The sequence below is a fragment of the Carassius auratus genome, chromosome 41, assembly GCF_003368295.1.
Source record: "Carassius auratus strain Wakin chromosome 41, ASM336829v1, whole genome shotgun sequence".
Taxonomy (NCBI): Eukaryota; Metazoa; Chordata; class Actinopteri; order Cypriniformes; family Cyprinidae; genus Carassius; species Carassius auratus.
This window is the reverse complement of record NC_039283.1, coordinates 614,505-632,319: the sequence shown is the minus strand read 5'-3', so window position 1 is coordinate 632,319 and position 17,815 is coordinate 614,505. Positions and strand designations below refer to the sequence as shown.

Sequence of the window (17,815 nt, the reverse complement as noted above, 5' to 3'; positions counted from 1 at the left end):
GAGCTGAAAAGGGCTACTGTATGAAAAGGCATTTTTATTATTCTTCCAAATGTTAGTCATGTACCAAAGGCTTAATAAAATCTCCTGAGTTACAAAGGTTTATTCTTGGTCTTTACTTTAGCTTAATTTAATTTGGCTTGGTCAGTTGACATAATGCAAGACACACATTAATGATTTGCAGAAATACATTAATAATTATATGAATGTTGCTTATTAAAGATGACACATGAACTATATATATATATATATATATATATATATATATATATAACGTACATACAATCAAGCAGATTTTAATGCTACTTTATATACTCACAGAATCTGGTTTAGTCAGAAGGTTTCATTCATTGAGTGTTTATGATATACACTAAAACAATGAGCAAAGTTTCATAAAATGAATTCTACAGAAGGCAGTTTGCACTTTGTTCTCAAATTAATTCTCATAAATCCACAGACCTCTCTTTGTTTTACAAGAAAGTGCCATGAGCGTGTGTTTTCCCTCATTTGAATTTCCAGGGGGACTGTGCACTTCGACAAGGTGAATCATGCATATAACTGACTCAACAACAACAACAACATCCTCCAACATCTGAAATCTTGATACAAGATGGACTCTATCCCCAAAGACAAATATTTCCATTCATTCTATTCCAACGAAATAACATCGTTAAATCATATGAATGATTCTGACATCTTGATTCTGACAGGTCTAGATGACAAAACTAGCTTCTCACCTCAGAAGCCCCTGACATTTCACTCCCTCATATATGACTCACCAAATGAACACATTCACATGCATGGCTGGATGACACATCTCCTGTAAGGACAACTATGATATCAAGTGTGCTGCTGAGAAAAGTGCATTACATAGAGAACTGATCTCAATTATATAAAACAATCAAATAAATAACTGATCTTTCCCCCTGAGTGAAAGTAACATGAGCACAGAGCAACATATGCAATGCATACCAATCAAAAGCTATATAAATACATATCAAAACAATTAAAGAATATCCCACTGATACAGTGAGTTAAAAAAGAGCTCGGCTGCTCACGTATGCAAACCAATATGGTTTATAATTGAAGGTGGAAACTCGACTGGTACTGACAGTCCTTGTGACGATTTCACTGAAATCACTATTCATGAACACTCTAAAATGTGTTTTCATCTTTAAATAAACTGGGAAGCAGCTTTATGGTAAAGAATCAATGAACGATCCTTCAGAAAATATACTGTCATACTAAAATGATGCAATGTGTGAAAATCCCCATAAAAGGATATTAAAGATAACCCCACTGTACTCCAGAGATTGTGTTTTTAGGCTCTTCCTGATCTCAAATTCTCTAAATAGATTTTATCCACATTTTGATGGTGGACCGTTTTTCAGAATGAATGTTTCAAGCGCATTCTGTTATTTGATCCAGATGACTGCATCTCTATTGGAGAAAGTGGGATACGCTGGGACTAAAAATCATTCCTAGTCACTCTTGGTCCTGTAAGGATGTAAACCGTCGCCTAGAGGAGGCACTTTTCTTCTTCAAGATGAGCTTGAGCTGAGGGAGAGAGAGCGAGAGAGTGAAAAGGATGCGTCAGCTGCTGTGTAATCAGTTCTTTTCTTCCCATGCTGTAAAAAAGAGTCTAGAGACTGTACAAGAGGATGTTTTGTGTGCTAGTCTTTCACACAACCGGCAGACTGGCTGTTAATAAAGAAAAGCCTCTCACTTTCTCTCCTGTGTCTCCGCTCTGCAGCAAGTGAGCGGGCTGGTCGTTCTCCAGGTTGCGGATGCTGGGATCAGCACCACGGCTCAGCAGCAGCCGGATCAGTTCCTCCTGGAAGGGGTTTCCGTGTAGCCCCGCGGCCATGTGCAGAGCAGTGTGTCCGTGAGCCTGAGAGGAGACAGACATTATAGAGAATCATGTCCACTCTGATTCCAAGTAATGTCCTAGAGTTCATTAGAGGATGGGATAAATATAGTAATGATTACATCACATTATACAGCAGTTAGTTCCAGTCTGCTCGTCCATGTGTCCTGTCTGTGTTTGCGTGTTTCAGACAGGCTGTTAGTCTTTATATTAGCTGTGCTACTTTTTAGTGACCCTTTCTGCAGTTTACACAGTAGATGACAAGTGACTTAAAAAAATAATTAATTCAAACACAAGGATTTATGAGTAAGTCGCTGGGAAAAAAGAAAAAACTCTGATTCATTCAGCAACGAAATAAGGGGCTGTCTATAGAAGGGAATCACTGAACTGTTCACTCAACCAATATGTTCAAAAACACTGATACATTCTGTTTGTCGATGTAACAGATGATTGTATTTATGAGTAAATCATCCGCTGTTCACTTAGAACAAAAATCTCTGATTAATTCTGGAATTAAACAAGTGGGTTGCCTTTAAAAGTGAATCATACACTCAACTGAACTCAGTTCATTTGAAACTTCAATATTGTTTCTAAAATGTAAGTCACTCTACAACAACTTCTTGTTCACACCCACAATAACGCTGTTTGTCAAAATTTCACCACACCTGTTATTACCTGCGGCACGAGGCAAGTGTGATATTAATTGAGTATGGTTTTGAATGGATATGAAAGTCAATACAATGTCATCATCATATGTCTCTCACTTTCATATTGATGAACGCCTGCATATTGGAGAGTTGGAGGTTGAGGAGGAAGCGCACGAGATGGATATTCCCCTCCTTCACTGCCAGGTGAAGAACTGTCTTGTTGCTTTTGATTTCCTGAAAAAGACAGAGGCACACCAGTCAACAAAGTGAAACGGAAGCAACATCAGAGTTTTGTGGCATGAATCAGCGGCAGCCTCAAACCGAAACCGCTCTGTATGGAACAATGACAAAATCAGTTGTTTATCTGTCAGACTGAAAGGAACATTTGGGAAATAATACATCTTTTCCTATTCAACTGAAATGTCTACTACAATTTGGAAATATCAGTTTCTGTGATTTGTGTGCTACGTACTTGGAGTCAATAAGATTCAATAAATGAATACTTATTTTTGGCAATAATTCATTAAAACCAATCAACAGTGACAATAAATTGACAATAATATTTATAACCTTACAAAAGATTACAAAATAAATCTTTTTAACTTTCTATTATTTAAATAATCCTGATTTTTTTGTTTTTATATTCGCACAAAAATATTAAGCAGCACAATTGTAATCATCATGTTTTTTGAGCGCCAAATCAGCATAGTAGAATGATTTCTGAAAGCTTTTGTGACACTGAAGACTGGAGTAATGACTGCTGAAATAAATAACATTTAACAGTTTAAATGGTATTAAAAAACAGAAGAAAAAAAACAGCTTGTTTTAAATTGTAATAACATTTTAAAATATTACTGTTTTTACTGAGGGGAGCATAGGGGATAAAATTAATGCAAACCCTAAGCTTTACATTTCTATACATCAATAGTGATTATTTTATTGGCTTTAATATGCCACTTTACTCATGTTATTATGGGCCAGACTTTTAATAATATTATTTAATGGAGGTCCCTGCACCATCAGTTTCTCCACCAAAGAGTACTTCAGCAATAATTAACACATTACCTTATCATCATTTGGATTAAACTGGATTGATAAAAACTGGATTAAAAAGCCATAAAACAGAGTACCTGGCTGAGAACTGAAGCTCCAGCATTTATAAGAAGCCGCAAGCACACCAGTTTATCTTCTGCTTGAGTCTGTAGACCGTCATCAGCCAACCATGTTGAGGATGAAGAGCAGGCGTTTATGGCCTTTATCGTGGCACAGTGAGAGATCACTGCACAGTGCAGAGGGGTCAGGCCTACAAAAAACAGGCAGAAGCAAGAGGGGCTGTTTATTATTGTCTCCTCAGATGTCACTGTAACTGCTAATGGAACACCACTGTATGTTAAGGTCTATACCTTCAAAATTACGAGCTTCCAGGTCCACTCGCAGTCCAGCAAAGAGTAAAACCTAGAACATAGAAGTTTAGAAGCATGCTTTTATGATTTTAAATGGTTTGCAAATGGGTGGTCTCTCACCTGCATGACACGGGGGAAACCATAGGTGGCAGCCAGATGAAGTGCAGTTTGACCATTGATGTCACAGATGCTTATGTCCGCACCTAGAGAGAGTAGATCCTGGACTATATCTGGCTGACTGGCAGTTACAGCCACCAGCAAAGCACTCTGGGTTTCAAGAGAACAGAAAGTCAGTGAGTGCATTAATAAAAATCTCCCTGGTACATCTTGAATCAGATTGTTGTGATATTCACCTTGCCCTTGTGTTCTTTAGAGTCCAACTTCCCCAGTTCACAAAGTTTCTCTGCAGCAGCAAAAGCATATTCCCTCAGGCCTTTCGCAGTATAGATGTGTAGAATGCTAACAGAGAGTAAGAACAGAGTTTCAGTTTTTGTTTACAGTGCAGAGCTGTTTAATAACCATTTCTGTTTTTTGTCACATTTCCATAGGATTTACACTTAAACTGTGGCTTCATTAGCTAAGCAACACACAAGACCCTGGAGGACCCCTCTGGTAAAACATCTATTGATGTGGTAATCTGCTGATCCAGTAACTGAGTGATTTACTGTACATAAATACAGTAAGAAGTACACATAAAATAATTTGACTTTAAAAAAAATGATAATTTAATACAATTATAATAAAAGTAGAAATGTAATGATTCTATGGTTTTCAAGTTGTGTAACCAAGAAGTTAAAAAGTAACACACGAACACGAACACAAACACACACACATCATTTTAATATATTTACCAGTAAGTGTCCACATATAAAGTATTTAAAAAACAAACAGAAAGAATAGTTGATGATTTTTCTACATGATTTTTGCCCCGATTTTCAGCTGATTTACAGTCTGTACAACGCTAGTAGCCGAATGTGGGTAACGTTTACACCAGTGCGTTACATTTACATTTAGCCATTTAGCAAACACTTTTATCCAAAGTGACTTACAAATGAGGACTATGGAAGCAATCAAAATCAACAATAGAGCAAAAATATTCAAGTGCTATAACAAGTCTCAGTTAGCTTAATGCAGTACATGTAGCAAGGTTTAAAAAAAATCATATAATAAAAAAAAATTATAATAAAATAAAATAAAATTATAGTAAAGGTTAGAGTTAGAATAAAATAGAGCAAGCTACTGTTAGAGGCCTTTTTTGCTTTCGTTAATTGTATAATAAATAAAAAAGAAAACAAATGGATAGAATACAAAAAGATTAGAGAAGCTAGTGTTAGTTTCTTTTGTTTCTTTCTTTTTTTTTTTTTTTAAAGAAAACAACCTTTAAATAAATTGGGTGCAAGTCTAAAAGGGGCATTTTTTTAAAGAATAGAATTAGAATAGTGAGTGTTAAAGTTAGAGGGTCAAATAAAGATGGGGCAGAGATGTGTTTTAAGCCGATTCATGAAGATGGCTAAGGACTCAGCTGCTCTGATTGAGTTAGGGAGGTCATTCCACCAGGAGGGAACATTTAATTTAAAAGTCCGTAAAAGTGACTTTGTGCTTGTTTGGGATGGCACCATCAAGCGACGTTCACTTGCAGAACGCAAGCTTCTAGAGGGCACATAAGTAAGAAATAATGAATTTAGGTAAAGGGGTGCAGAGCCAGTGGTAGTTTTGCCTTAATTTTTGAAGCCAGTGCAAATTGATAAACAGAGGTGTGATGTGTATTCTTTTCGGTTCATTAAAAATTAATCTTGCTGCTGCGTTCTGGATAAATTGTGAAAGTTTGATAGAACTGGCTGGAAGGACCTGACTGTTTTAGCAATGTGTTCTGAGAAAGTCAGCTGATTGTCGTCAGTTGTTAGAGTTGATGAAGGAGGGGGAGGAGGAGGAGGTAGGAAAATGTTTTGAGTTTGATGTGAGAGTTTGACAGATTGTTAATTTTGTTATGATTGTATGGCCTTTTAACAGTGGAGACATTAGCAGAGAAGGAAGAGAGGAGTGATTGATACACATTAAGATCAGTAGAATTTTTTTGATTTGAGCCACACCCTTTCATCAGCCCTGAGCTTAGAACGATGTCCGCAGAGAACATCAGATAGTCAGGGGCAGAAGAGGTGGTACGGCCTGGCCCGGGGGTCCATAAGCAACTACAAATCGATTTTAAAAGGGCGGGGGACTTGTTTTCGTTTTAAAACGTATAAAGTTTGCTCCGGTTACTACTGTTGTTTATACAACTCCGGCCTTTCTGACCCTTAAAAATGGAGACTTTCGAAAACGCTGCAGCCCGTTTTAGTTTGAAAACGTGGGGGTTGTGTTCCAGTGCAAACGGACCAAAACTGAGACTTTTGAAAACGATGGCATTGCTGTCCACAATCGCTCTTGCGTATTCTTGACGACAATAACATTAAACAATAATATAATGCTTATTGTTGTACCCATAGATGTCTATATATAGCTATCTGGTTGTACCTGCATGAATGGTCATGTGACATGCGTCTTCTACTGTGTAGTTTGGACTGAGAGCGTTTCTGAAATGCAGTAAAAACGCAAGTGTAGTTGAGCACCGTTTTAATTTTAAAATGCCGTTTTAAAACTAAAATGCACTCGTTTAAACAGGGCAGTCTGCAGATTTGAGTTGAGTTAAAATATTCCATAGAAAATCACATAGTGTATGCTGATTCCATTCAGTCGGAGGATAACAAAAATGTTTGATAGGCCGTATTTGCAGCTGGTTTTAGAACACGTTGTTTTCATTTGTCACGCATCTTCTAGCAACAAGGCACATGTTTCTGCTTGAGTTTGTTGTGATCGGAACAACTTGCATGATGGCCACTTCTCCATTCAAATAGTCTAAATCAGTGGTTCCCAACCTTTTTCAACTTGCGGCCCACACAACCAAACACATATGTTTGTACGGCCCACTGCAAAAAAATTAACCTGTTAACCTGCACCAGAACGCCCTCGTCCTCAAAGCCTCTCACCCTCGCACGTGTCAGTGATGACCCCGCTACCGTTGGGTTAATAGATTAGTACTCAGAAGCTAGATTGTTAGCTGTCTTTATTGAATGAACTGACAATGAACAGAAAATAACTTGGGCTGGCACCCCTTGGTACAACTGCTGTTGTTCTGTAGCATATGCAGCTAAAATATCTAAGATAAATTGGTGGTTTATTCTTAAACCAATCAGCGAGCTTGAATAGTGGAAGCATGGTTACAGTTTAATATTTTTTTTTTGTTATTTAATTATATGAAATTATGTTATTAAGTTACGACTTAGACATTTTTACATATATTAACAATATTATTTATTTTAATAGTAATTTGCGGCCCACCTGCAATACCACCGCGGACCACAGGTTGAAAACCACTGGTCTAAATTATAGGTGATGATAAAAAATATGTTTCCTGAGCACCACATGCGCATAATAGAATGATTTCATGTGACAATGAAGACTGGAATAAATTCAGCTTGGCATCACAGAAATAAATGTAAAATTAAAATAGACTATTTTGACTATTTTTGCAGCCTTGGTTAGCATAATATATATATTTTTTAAAAACATTTTGATCTTATTTTCTGACTTACGTGTCCCCGTCATCATCCTGCCAGGTGGTTCTACTGTAATCCATGTTCTGGAGGAAGACTCTGGCCTCCTGCAGCTTGACCATATCCATCTGGGACCTGAACTCTTGGAGTAGGTATGGGCTCGTGTGATCCTCTGCTCTGGATTCAGATGGCCAACACAAGCCAGGGCTCTGAATGGGGACAGCCCCAGCCAAATTAGTCCCAGCTGCAGTTACAGGGCACTCTGTTATAGACTGTGAGAACAGAGAATAGATTGCTTTTATTTCCATCCATAATATGGTCAAACTCCTTCAATTTTGAAACCTTCAATAATCATTCAGAACAAAATAATTATAGAGCTCTTACATATTGCTGTGTTGTCTGGGCATCCTGGCAGTCTTGCATCTGCTGAGGGCTGTAGCCAGTGGCAAGCGTCTGTCCGGTCTGAGTAAAGTTTGGTGTGACAGAGGAACCAGACATGAATGTGAATGGGCTGCAATGCTGTAGAGAGGAATGTGCCTGATGAATGCTGGGAACTTCCCATCGGTCATATCTAACTGCTCCCATGTCTGTGTAGCTTGCACTGGCTCCTGCAAAGGAAAGGTACATTTTTTTTAGATGTAAAAGGAAATCTAATTGTCACCGAAGACCCATTTTATAAGCAACACCCCCAGACTCACCTGCAGTAGGAGATTGTACTGATGCCAAAACCTGTTGGAAACATTTTAGGGGATGATTAAAGTTGTTCATGTCAACCTCAAGACATGCATATGTAGAATTATGATAATTTGACTCACTGGGACAGATGCAGCACCACCAGCTGTGTAAGATGCTGTAGAGCAGGAGGGAGGTGCTGAGGAGGTCTCTCTCTTTCTCTTCTGCTCCAGGAGTTTCTTCACTGTGGGCAGAGGGTAACACGCCTTTTCCTTCTGTGCTGTGGACACATGAAAAAACCATCGTTATATTTAGGATAATATATTTTCAACTATAATAATTATTTCAGCAAATAAAAGTAAAGTAAATTCTGTTCTTTTGAACTTTCTGCTCAAAACTTTCTAGCTCATCTTGAAAAAATGTAATAATGAATAACAAATAAGAATTTTTTTCTTGAGCACCAAATCAGCATATGTATTCTGAAGGATCATGTGATACTGAAAATGAGTAATTGTGCTGAAAATTCTACTTTGTCATCACAGGAATAAATTACTGTTACTTTACTGTATTACTTATTTTATTTCGCAATATGACAATAACACAACACAATATGTTTTTACTGTATGTTTGATCAAATAAATGAAGCCTTGGTAAGAATAAGAGGCGATTTATATAACCATAATATAATGATGGAACTTTATTTACTAGAAGTAATGACGAAAGGGTATTGTAGATCTGCCTATAGAAATTGGACATTTCTATTAAAACCACTTGTTTTACAATAACTTTTTAAGCGTTCAAGTCAAGTGAACCATACATCATATAACCATTCGACATATCTTGCTGGATGCACATAAATTGTTGTTGTTTTCAAGTAAATCTGATTCCTCCAGTAATGTAATTTCCCCAGGGCCGTTTTTAATAACAGGTATTGGTATGACTTAAAAAGTATTTTCTTCATGTTAGTCACCAAAAGAGACGAGACAAGAATGCAAATATCGGAGGTTTCCAGTGGGCATCAGTTACGTATTCTAGAGCAGAGGGAAAGAAAGTGTCTTCACAAATCTTGACCCCAAACGTGAGATAAGAAATACATTTCCACCGAAGGAGCATAATTCTCATCCTCTCACCCCGTGAGGAAGGTATTCCATTTGGAAAAGAGGTGGTGAGGTCACATCTACCTGTCTTTATCAGAAACCCTGCGTCTATGGAGACGGTTCTCACAGCACGCTTTCTATAACTATTTCCTTTTCTCCGTTACGCTCTTCGTGGCAAACCACATCTTCTTCCTGCATCGGTGACGTACGTCCTTTGCAGGGGCCCATCAGAGGCTGAACAGATACTACTGATTCAGAGTAAGATTTGATGCTTGCCTAACTTTTCACAGAGTGGCAGTAATGAGCTGAAATCAGCTGCAAAGGTCACAGCTACATTGCAATACTGCATCTAGCCACTAGGAATAAAACAGCTCTAATATAGACATTTATTGAACTACTTCTTTATGCACAGATATTTCTTTCAAACATATCCCTTTACAGGAAAAGTAACTGGTTTCAGCAAAACCTAATTCTTATGATAAAGGGGATTGAAAAGAGGAAGATGGAAATTCCACTGGGCATAACCTTGAGGGGATCACTCCTTTCCTTATCTCTCTTGTTTGTTCTCCATTCCATGTTATTTTCATTCCTCCATTTCTCAGTCTCACTTTTTTAAAGCTGACTCAGAAAGTTAAAAGTAAAGACAATCTGCTGCTCAGCCCTGTACGTTACATGTGGTTGTGTATAACTGACTCAAAAAAAAAAAAAAAATTAAGAAAAAAGCTGGAGTTAAAACAATGGGTATAATATCTTTATAGACACCAAAATGTCACAATATGTATTTAAACGATTTCTACACAACATTTTAGTTTTAAGAGATTAATGTGGGGGTGTTATATCAAAGTTTGAGAGACGTTAAAAATGTGTTAGAACAACAACCACCAAACGAGGTAGTTTAAGAGGTAGAAAACACCTGACCTTCATATTCTGTAAGCAGGCTATCGAATGCTTCTACCACTCGCAAAAGTTTCAAAGGTCAAACGTTCACAGATACACAAGATTGATCTTGTATGGTTAAAATGTCCGAAAGAGTGGGCTTTAGCTGCTGGGATACCCTCACACCTCTATCTTGTAATTGCAAAGACGGAAATCCCTGGCCAGTGAGTCACGCGCGTGGGTGTCGCGTCGCGGGGATTCCGTAGCTCTCGCTCCGTTATATGACACTAGACACAGTAAATCTATTTACGCATTACAAAAACCTTAGATGGCACTTTATCCATAAACACCTGGCATATTCCACATGACAGTTTTTACCAGTATTTGAAACTTGAGCTTTGAAGTCGACTACATTTTCTTCATTTTCACAAGCTTCTCTCTATAAAAATGAGACCGCACACCCATTAAAAACGGGAAATGAAAGTTGAACAGGGAGGAGTTATTAATGGGTTTGTCCAAATAGCTGTTAAAATGAACTCAGTGACTGACATGCTGGGGGATCCTTTATTCAAATGAGTTAAGTCTATTTTTAAACGGTTACATATCACCGAGCTTACGTCATGTAGAAAACATGTAAACAGCGAAAGATGAAGGTAGCATCGCATATGCTGTCTCCAGCAAAATACTTGTATTTAAAAGCCTTTGTGTATTTAGTTAAATGACTTATTAAACGCTTATGTTTATTAGTAGGAAGTCCTTTAACCCGGACACTTACTAATGGCAGTCATTCTCTCTCTCTCTCTCTCTCTCATACACACACACACAAAGATAAGCATACTAAAGCTGTAACTGAGTCGGTATATTTTCATATTATTTACCCATAAAAGGTGCATATTAGTAGATGAATAGGTATTAGTATCCCACTTCAAGTGTACACAGCGATAACCTTTGTAGCCTACCTTTTTTCCCTGAGAAAGTCTGCTATTTCTGTCTTTTTTACTCCACCATTCCATAAAGCCAATTTATAGCCTATTCCCCATCACTTTCTGCTGTATGAATTCTCTTAATAAACGAAAGAAACGTACTCACATTTCTGAAAGTGCATGTCAGAATCCCTTTAGCTGTCTTTAATTCTCGGCTCCCACGCCAGTTGAATGAATGATGTCAGACAGAGCAGCCTCTGTTAAATGTCAACTCCTCGAGTCACTGCCTGTTATCAACTGATTGCGGGCACGTTCCATCCACTCTGTATACACAGACCATGCGAGATAGGTATAAACGGAGGTCGGAGCCAGCTCCAAATGGGCGGGTCAGCTCCAAATGGGTGGGACTTCAGCTCCAAGTGGGCTGTACAAACCTCCAGAGCCTTTTGATTGGTTTATTTAATGTCATGGGGTTAAACCACGCTGCGAATCCCCCCCCCCCCCCCCCACCAAAAAAAAAAAAAAAAAAAGACGACGTCAACTTCCCAAGGCTTTTCAGCGTCAAGAAAGAGGAGTTTGAAGGGGTAAGTTTAGACTTGTACAACGTATTACAAGTTGCGAAAAAGTGCAGTATCTTGGCGGTTGATGTTTTAGTCTTGACGTAGTTAAATCATGATTACAAGCTCATTGCATTCAAGTTTGAAAATGGGAGGACATTCATGTGCAATTTTTTACCTTCAAAACTCATATTTACGATTATTCCAAGAGCACGTTAAGACAGCATTAGCAGCACAGATAAATTACATCTTTATTGTGTCTGTTACCCTTTTGTGCTAAATATTTCTGCAATACATTTACGCTGCAGATTACGGACACTGAAGACTATAAGCAGGTAGGCTATTGTTACTAAAGTTACGTAAAATATGCAGACCTATGTATTATAACTGCACTGATATTTAAGCGATCAATAACTATTAATAGATTTAGTACAGTGTTCTATAATAGTTAAAACTCCTAACTGATAATGCTTGACTTTAACAAAGCTGGTCATTGTTTCAAAACTATTTTAAAATGTTATCTATTTTTACGTGTAACGTTAATCCAAATAATGTAATGCAATTGAAACATTTTGGATTTTTCAATTTAATAATCATAACAGAGTGGATATATGAGGATAACTGCAGTGTCCACTACCATGCATTACATATCAACATTGTAGGAAACACAAACAAACAAAAACATTATGTGTAAACTTTGTGTTACGGAAAGTTCAAGTCTGGGTGGCCAAAAGTTATATTTCAGTGACCTGGTTACCGTCTCTCTCTGCAAACCCAAAGGATCACTTTCCTGTAAACCTTTTTTTTGTTCTTTCTATGCATCAAGATGTGTAATTTATTTTTTCTGAAGATTTTTGACTAATGTGTGTGTGTATGTGGGTCTTTGTGTGGATAAATTATGTTCATACTTTAAAGGTGGACATTTGCAACAGCGCTTGTCCCTAAAATTGCTCCAGGGGTATGGTCAGAGACTGTCCTAAAGGACAAATGTTGGAATGTAAATGACATTACATTCTGTGGACGTCTTACATAAATGTGCATTGTACTTTAATGTTAACTTGTCAACAGTGAATTATTTTATGATGTCATTGGACTGAATGTTTAGTGACTAATGACACTTCATTCCAGTAAAAATATAATCCATAGCATTGGAGTGAAAGCAGCAGCAAAGTGTTCCAATGCTGATAAAATTCAAGCAGGTTAAAACCTCAGGTTCCTTAAATATCTGTTTTACAGGACTTTTTGGGGTTGGACAGTTTTTTTATGGTTTTGAAGTCTGATGCTCACCAGCCCTTCATTTATTTGTTCAGAAATGCAGTAGAAACATTCATATTGTATATTGTAATAATATTTTACAATAACTCTTTTCTATTTGAGGCAGCAGCGGATCTGCCCCAATCATCATTAACGGGACCACAGTGGAGAGAGTGAGCATCTTCAATACCTTCAAATGCCCTGCAAAGAGTAGCTGAGCACATGTCCAGAACATCTCTCCCCTCTCTGCAAGACATCCAAACCAGGAGATGTAAATCTAGGGCTGTTAAGATCCTTAAAGACCCCACCAACCCATCTGCTACAGTCAGGCAGACCCTTCTGCAGTCTGATGGCAAAGATGGAGAGGCTCAGGAGGAGTTTCTTCCCTCATGTTATCAGACTACTAAACATGGACATTAAACACACTGAACTTTATAGACTGGTTGTTTAGGGCTACCCAATAACTCTCTGCACACTGCGCTTTTTTGACAACCTAACTAGGTATTTCATCCTCACTGCACATTGTGTACATCTCTGCACATTATCTGTGTAGCAGTTTCTGTGTAGCACCTCTACAAATCATCTGTGTAGTAATACAGTATATTGTTAATATTTCATTATTTGTATTTAATTATCTCCAAAAAAAAAAACATATTTTTTTCCTGTTGTTTCATTATTTGTATTTAATTTTCTCTTATTTTTTTTTTGCACAGTCTAAAAAGAGTATGCCAGACCTACATTTCACTGCTTTTTGCATGTCATATAACAAATAAAACTTGAATTTTTAATGGTTTGGAGCGTTACCTGTGATTGAGTTGGTGATAAAAAGGAGATGGGGAAATGAGTGTCTTAAATTGGACTTTGGTACCAATAATATTTTCCTCTTAAGTCTTGGAATGTTTTTTTTTATTATTATTATTAAACTCTTGTATTACTATTTAGATTTGTTTTCTTTTTTTAAATTAAATGTTTATTTGTAAAATGTACTTCCACGTGTGGCCTTTTGTAATGTTGTTTCACCTAGGGGTTGTAAATCAGCCTGCTTACAGGGGGTTGTAACAATCTAAACAATATAATTCTCCCTCAGATTTCAAACTTGCATTAAAGAAAAACATTCACATACAGTAAACATTTTATTGCTCTAAATTACTCATTCATTTTTTTGATATAATTATAAAATTAATATAATTTAATATACTTGTATGTTTGCAGTTGTCACAAAATTATATAACCTCTTGTTAATAAAATTTAAACTACAATGAAGAACAATAAATCTGTTTTTCATTAGTATCGCTTCTTTATGCCATCCTCATTCGCGCGCACCCCGGCAAAGACGCAATGTGAAATTTCCGCTTAAACTCCGCCCATTTGTAAAATCCCGCCCACTAGCGGCAAAAGTCCCTCCCACTTGGAGCTCTCCGTGAAGTCCAGCCCACTTGCAGCAAAAGCTCCTCCCACTTGGAGGTCTCCGGGCTGCAGCGATACCTACTTGGGAGAATGCTGTGTTATGCTCCGCCCTCTAATGCTGACGAGCTGTCAAAAGCCCTATTCGGACGGGACTAGTTTTCCAGGGGGTCGTTAGAGAAATCTCCGTTTCACAGACGTACTTGGTGATTTTAATCCCGTCCGAATCTGCCAAGACTGTGTTTTTCTCACACAACCTCTGTGATAATTCCAGAGCAAATTACCTACCGTTTTTCTGCAAACTCAGTGATCCTCTGAGAAAACTAATCCCGTCCGAATGTGAAAGTCTGTGATTGCTGGTGATATTTTATTTCACAACGCGTTTCCTTGTGTGTTTTGGCCAACGTGAATTACCGTAGATGCTCTTACCGCGCGGATGTTTGATATATTTGCTTAGCGGCAAATAAATAATAATAAAAAAATAATACAAATAACAAAATCAAGATCAAGATCGCGTAAACTGTTAATACCGGCTATTGTAATATCAGCATCAGGTAAGATTACTCACGTTCATTTATGTACTCAGTTACATAATGTTTTAATTACATTTAATAATAAAAAAGAAAAAAAAGGAAAACAAGTTAAACTAAAGGAACCACACATTACTATGGTTTTGTTATACTAGCCATCTAGTATTTATTGTGTAATAATACTAAGGCAGTCATTCTGAATGAATTAAATGCACGCATACAGAGCGCGTGATCTCTGTGACGCCCAGATGCACAATACAGACCCTCCCACCTCTGTAATAAACACGGGAGATAGTCCCGTCCGAATTGGTACATGAAAACAGACGTCAGGTGGTAAGAATCGAAACTCAAACGTAGTTTAGAAAACTAGTCCCGTCCGAATAGTGCTAAACACTACAGCATGTTGGAGGAAGCTGGCCAGGCTTAAACACGAAAATGCGAAAAGCATACCAAAATTTAATTTCTTTTTTCTTTTTCATTTTTCATTAATTTTGGAAATGTCTAATGCATATACATCAAAATAATAACATACTGTTAGATTTCATGGAGAATTCGTGTTGTCTGTTTGTCCTAAGGAAGAAGGAAGATAATCGAACTATTGTTTAGTTGTTTATGTGTATGTGTGTTTTTTTAAAGTTATTTATTTATGTGTTTATTTCTCTCTTCTCTTAAATGCTGTCTTACAGAATAATATGGTTCTTCTTTCTCCTGTATGTTGACTTAATTGTTAAAATGTATTGTAATGTTCATTAATTTCTTCAATAAAGAAGAAACAAACAAACAAACAAACAAAAAAAAAGTGGACTAGTTTGTGCCTGGCTGACAAAATTACAAATAAGTAGTTAATGTCTGAGATGACAAGGAGAAATATTTTGTCATGATTCTGCCTTCATGTCCGGACTTTTCTCTAGTCTTGAGGCAGGATCATGACAGCCCCGTTGGCCTTGTCTTTGGGCCATGTGCTTGTGTTGTCTCGTCCCCTTGCCCCTGCCCCCCCTTGTTATCCTAGTCTTGTCGTGATTGCCGTATCTGTGCCACCTGTTGTGTCTTAATTAGTTCCCCTATTTAGATCCCCTAGTGTGCTCTGTCTTTTGTCGGTTCATTGTTCCGCATATGTGTTTCTACATGTCAGCCTTGTGAGAGAGTTTATCCTTGTAACCCCCTTTAAGAAGTCTTTGTGTTACCGTGAGTGTTTATTTGTAGTTAGTGTTCAGAGTCTTTGTTTATCGTGTCTTGTAGAGTTATTTAGTGTCTACCCTAGTCTTTGTTTTCCCCTTTTGTATTTAATGAATCCTGTGTTTGGTACATCCTGTCTGCATCTGAGTTCATCCCAACCCCTCCACATAACATATTTAAAAAAATGTAAAACTTAAAACTCATTGGTTTTTGGAAGTGTCATACGCATTTCATGTTTTTGGTTTGATTTCATACATTTTTGAAAAACATTTCTTGTAGCCTACTAAAATATTTTAAATGATATTATATATTAAATATAGTGAAATATCTTACGAAAATATTTTTTTTTAGTAAAGAATCAAAATTATTTATTTCAACCTCATCATAAAATAGTGTATTGAAATATAATAATTTATATAAATTTAATATAGACAGTGCTTCTGTGAGTTAGTTTTGTCAAATGAATTTGAAGACTATATCTATATCCTTTTTCGCCCCACAAAAACTTTGATCTGCCAATTTGCCTCAGAAATGTTAAACTATTTTGTCAATTTCCTCTTTTCTCACCACAACACCAAAACTGTGTTCTGTTTCTTTTTCCTCCTCCACCTCCACCCACTCATCCTCTCCCAGCTGCAGAATAGTGGAGAACTTTAAAAGCTCAGATGCTGTTCACTTTGTAGTGGTCTTATAGTTATTTGTAATGATAAAACACTCGTATTAGCTTTAAATAAACAACATAAGTGCACACTTAGTACATTCTGATGTAGTACTTAAAAACGTTGTATGGCCACTACTATTCTATTCCTGTAGTAACGTACTTTTGACTAACCTCATTGTGAACCAGCTGCATTAGATCTTCAACCGCTAAATAGCCCCCTCCATTATGTGCCCTTAAAAATGTAAACAACAACATAAACCATTATGGGTATTACAGCTCATTTCTCTATTTCTAAAAGAGTGGAATAAGTAGTCTATTAGGCTGAGGTAGTGTCTCTTGATATGTGTAGTCTACAGAACCTCTGTTTTCATGGAAAACTTCTGTCTTCATGACTCCATCTAGTGACCAAAAATATTATATACATGCAGTGTTGCGTTAAATTCAGGTGCTCCATAATGTGCAAACAACATCATTACATCATTTACAAATTAAAAACAACATCAACAACAAATGAGATTTCATAATTTTATATATATATATATATATATATATATATATATATATATATATATATATAGCCCTAGATGGATTCACTGTTGGCCATTGATGTATTCATAGAAAGTCATTTCAGTAAATATGTGAATTTAAAGTAATAATGTTCTAATTCAGTATTTTAAGATCATATCATATGCTAAACAGAAACACAGATCATATGCAGATAAACATGAGCATTCTCATTCGCCTCTGTCTTGCTTAGTTGGGGGTCACTTAATCTACAGCGATATTGTTGACTTGATTGCAAATAAATGCACAGACACTATTTAACTGAACAGAGATGACATCACTGAATTCAGTGATGAACTTCCTTTAACTATCATTTTGCATTATTGACACACTGTTTTCCTAATGAACGTTGTTCAGTTGCTTTGATGCAATTTATTTTGTTTAAAGTGCTATATAAATAAAGGTGACTTTGACTTGACTTGACTTATATTCTTGTGTATGACTATTCACATATGCAGATAAAATATTCATAACCTACTTTATAGTCTTTATAGTAGATTTCCAGATTCAGTCTCAAATGTATCAATTTAAAATATAGTGTATTAATGCATTCTATCGTACCTTTTTCTTTCTTTCTTTCTTTTCGAATGGGCAGGG

General features: G+C 36.8%; 1 protein-coding gene and 1 long non-coding RNA gene across 3 annotated transcripts; one reads left to right on the top strand and one right to left on the bottom strand.

Annotated features, from left to right (window-relative positions):
* Window positions 1–304: 304 nt before the first annotated feature.
* On the bottom strand, window positions 305–11,566 carry LOC113059724 (NF-kappa-B inhibitor delta-like). Of its 2 annotated transcripts, none has more exons than XM_026228269.1 (12): window positions 11,239–11,566; window positions 8,320–8,451; window positions 8,203–8,233; window positions 7,889–8,112; window positions 7,544–7,776; window positions 4,268–4,373; window positions 4,035–4,181; window positions 3,915–3,966; window positions 3,642–3,814; window positions 2,629–2,745; window positions 1,724–1,888; window positions 305–1,554 (listed from the first exon to the last, which is right to left on the bottom strand). In XM_026228269.1, exons 4-12 carry the CDS (start codon window positions 8,087–8,089, stop codon window positions 1,483–1,485), a joined length of 1,266 nt encoding a protein of 421 aa, XP_026084054.1. In that variant the 5' UTR covers window positions 8,090–8,112; window positions 8,203–8,233; window positions 8,320–8,451; window positions 11,239–11,566; the 3' UTR covers window positions 305–1,482. The 2 variants fall into 2 exon arrangements, with proteins under 2 accessions (XP_026084054.1, XP_026084053.1); XM_026228268.1 differs by having other exon boundaries at window positions 306–1,554; window positions 8,320–8,456.
* Window positions 11,567–12,335: 769 nt separating this feature from the next.
* LOC113059730 (uncharacterized) lies at window positions 12,336–13,533 on the top strand. The gene is made up of 2 exons (XR_003278137.1): window positions 12,336–12,421; window positions 13,011–13,533. It is a non-coding gene; the product is annotated as an uncharacterized LOC113059730 (long non-coding RNA).
* Window positions 13,534–17,815: the final 4,282 nt, after the last annotated feature.

Bases quoted from the DNA above. Each gene is read 5' to 3' on its own strand.
- LOC113059724 (XM_026228268.1), bottom strand. The intron at 8,113-8,202 runs GTGAGTCTGGGG...TTTCCTTTGCAG, and splicing joins AGTACAATCTCCTACTGCAG to GAGCCAGTGCAAGCTACACA. The intron at 4,182-4,267 runs GTGAATATCACA...CTTGAAACCCAG, and splicing joins CTAAAGAACACAAGGGCAAG to AGTGCTTTGCTGGTGGCTGT.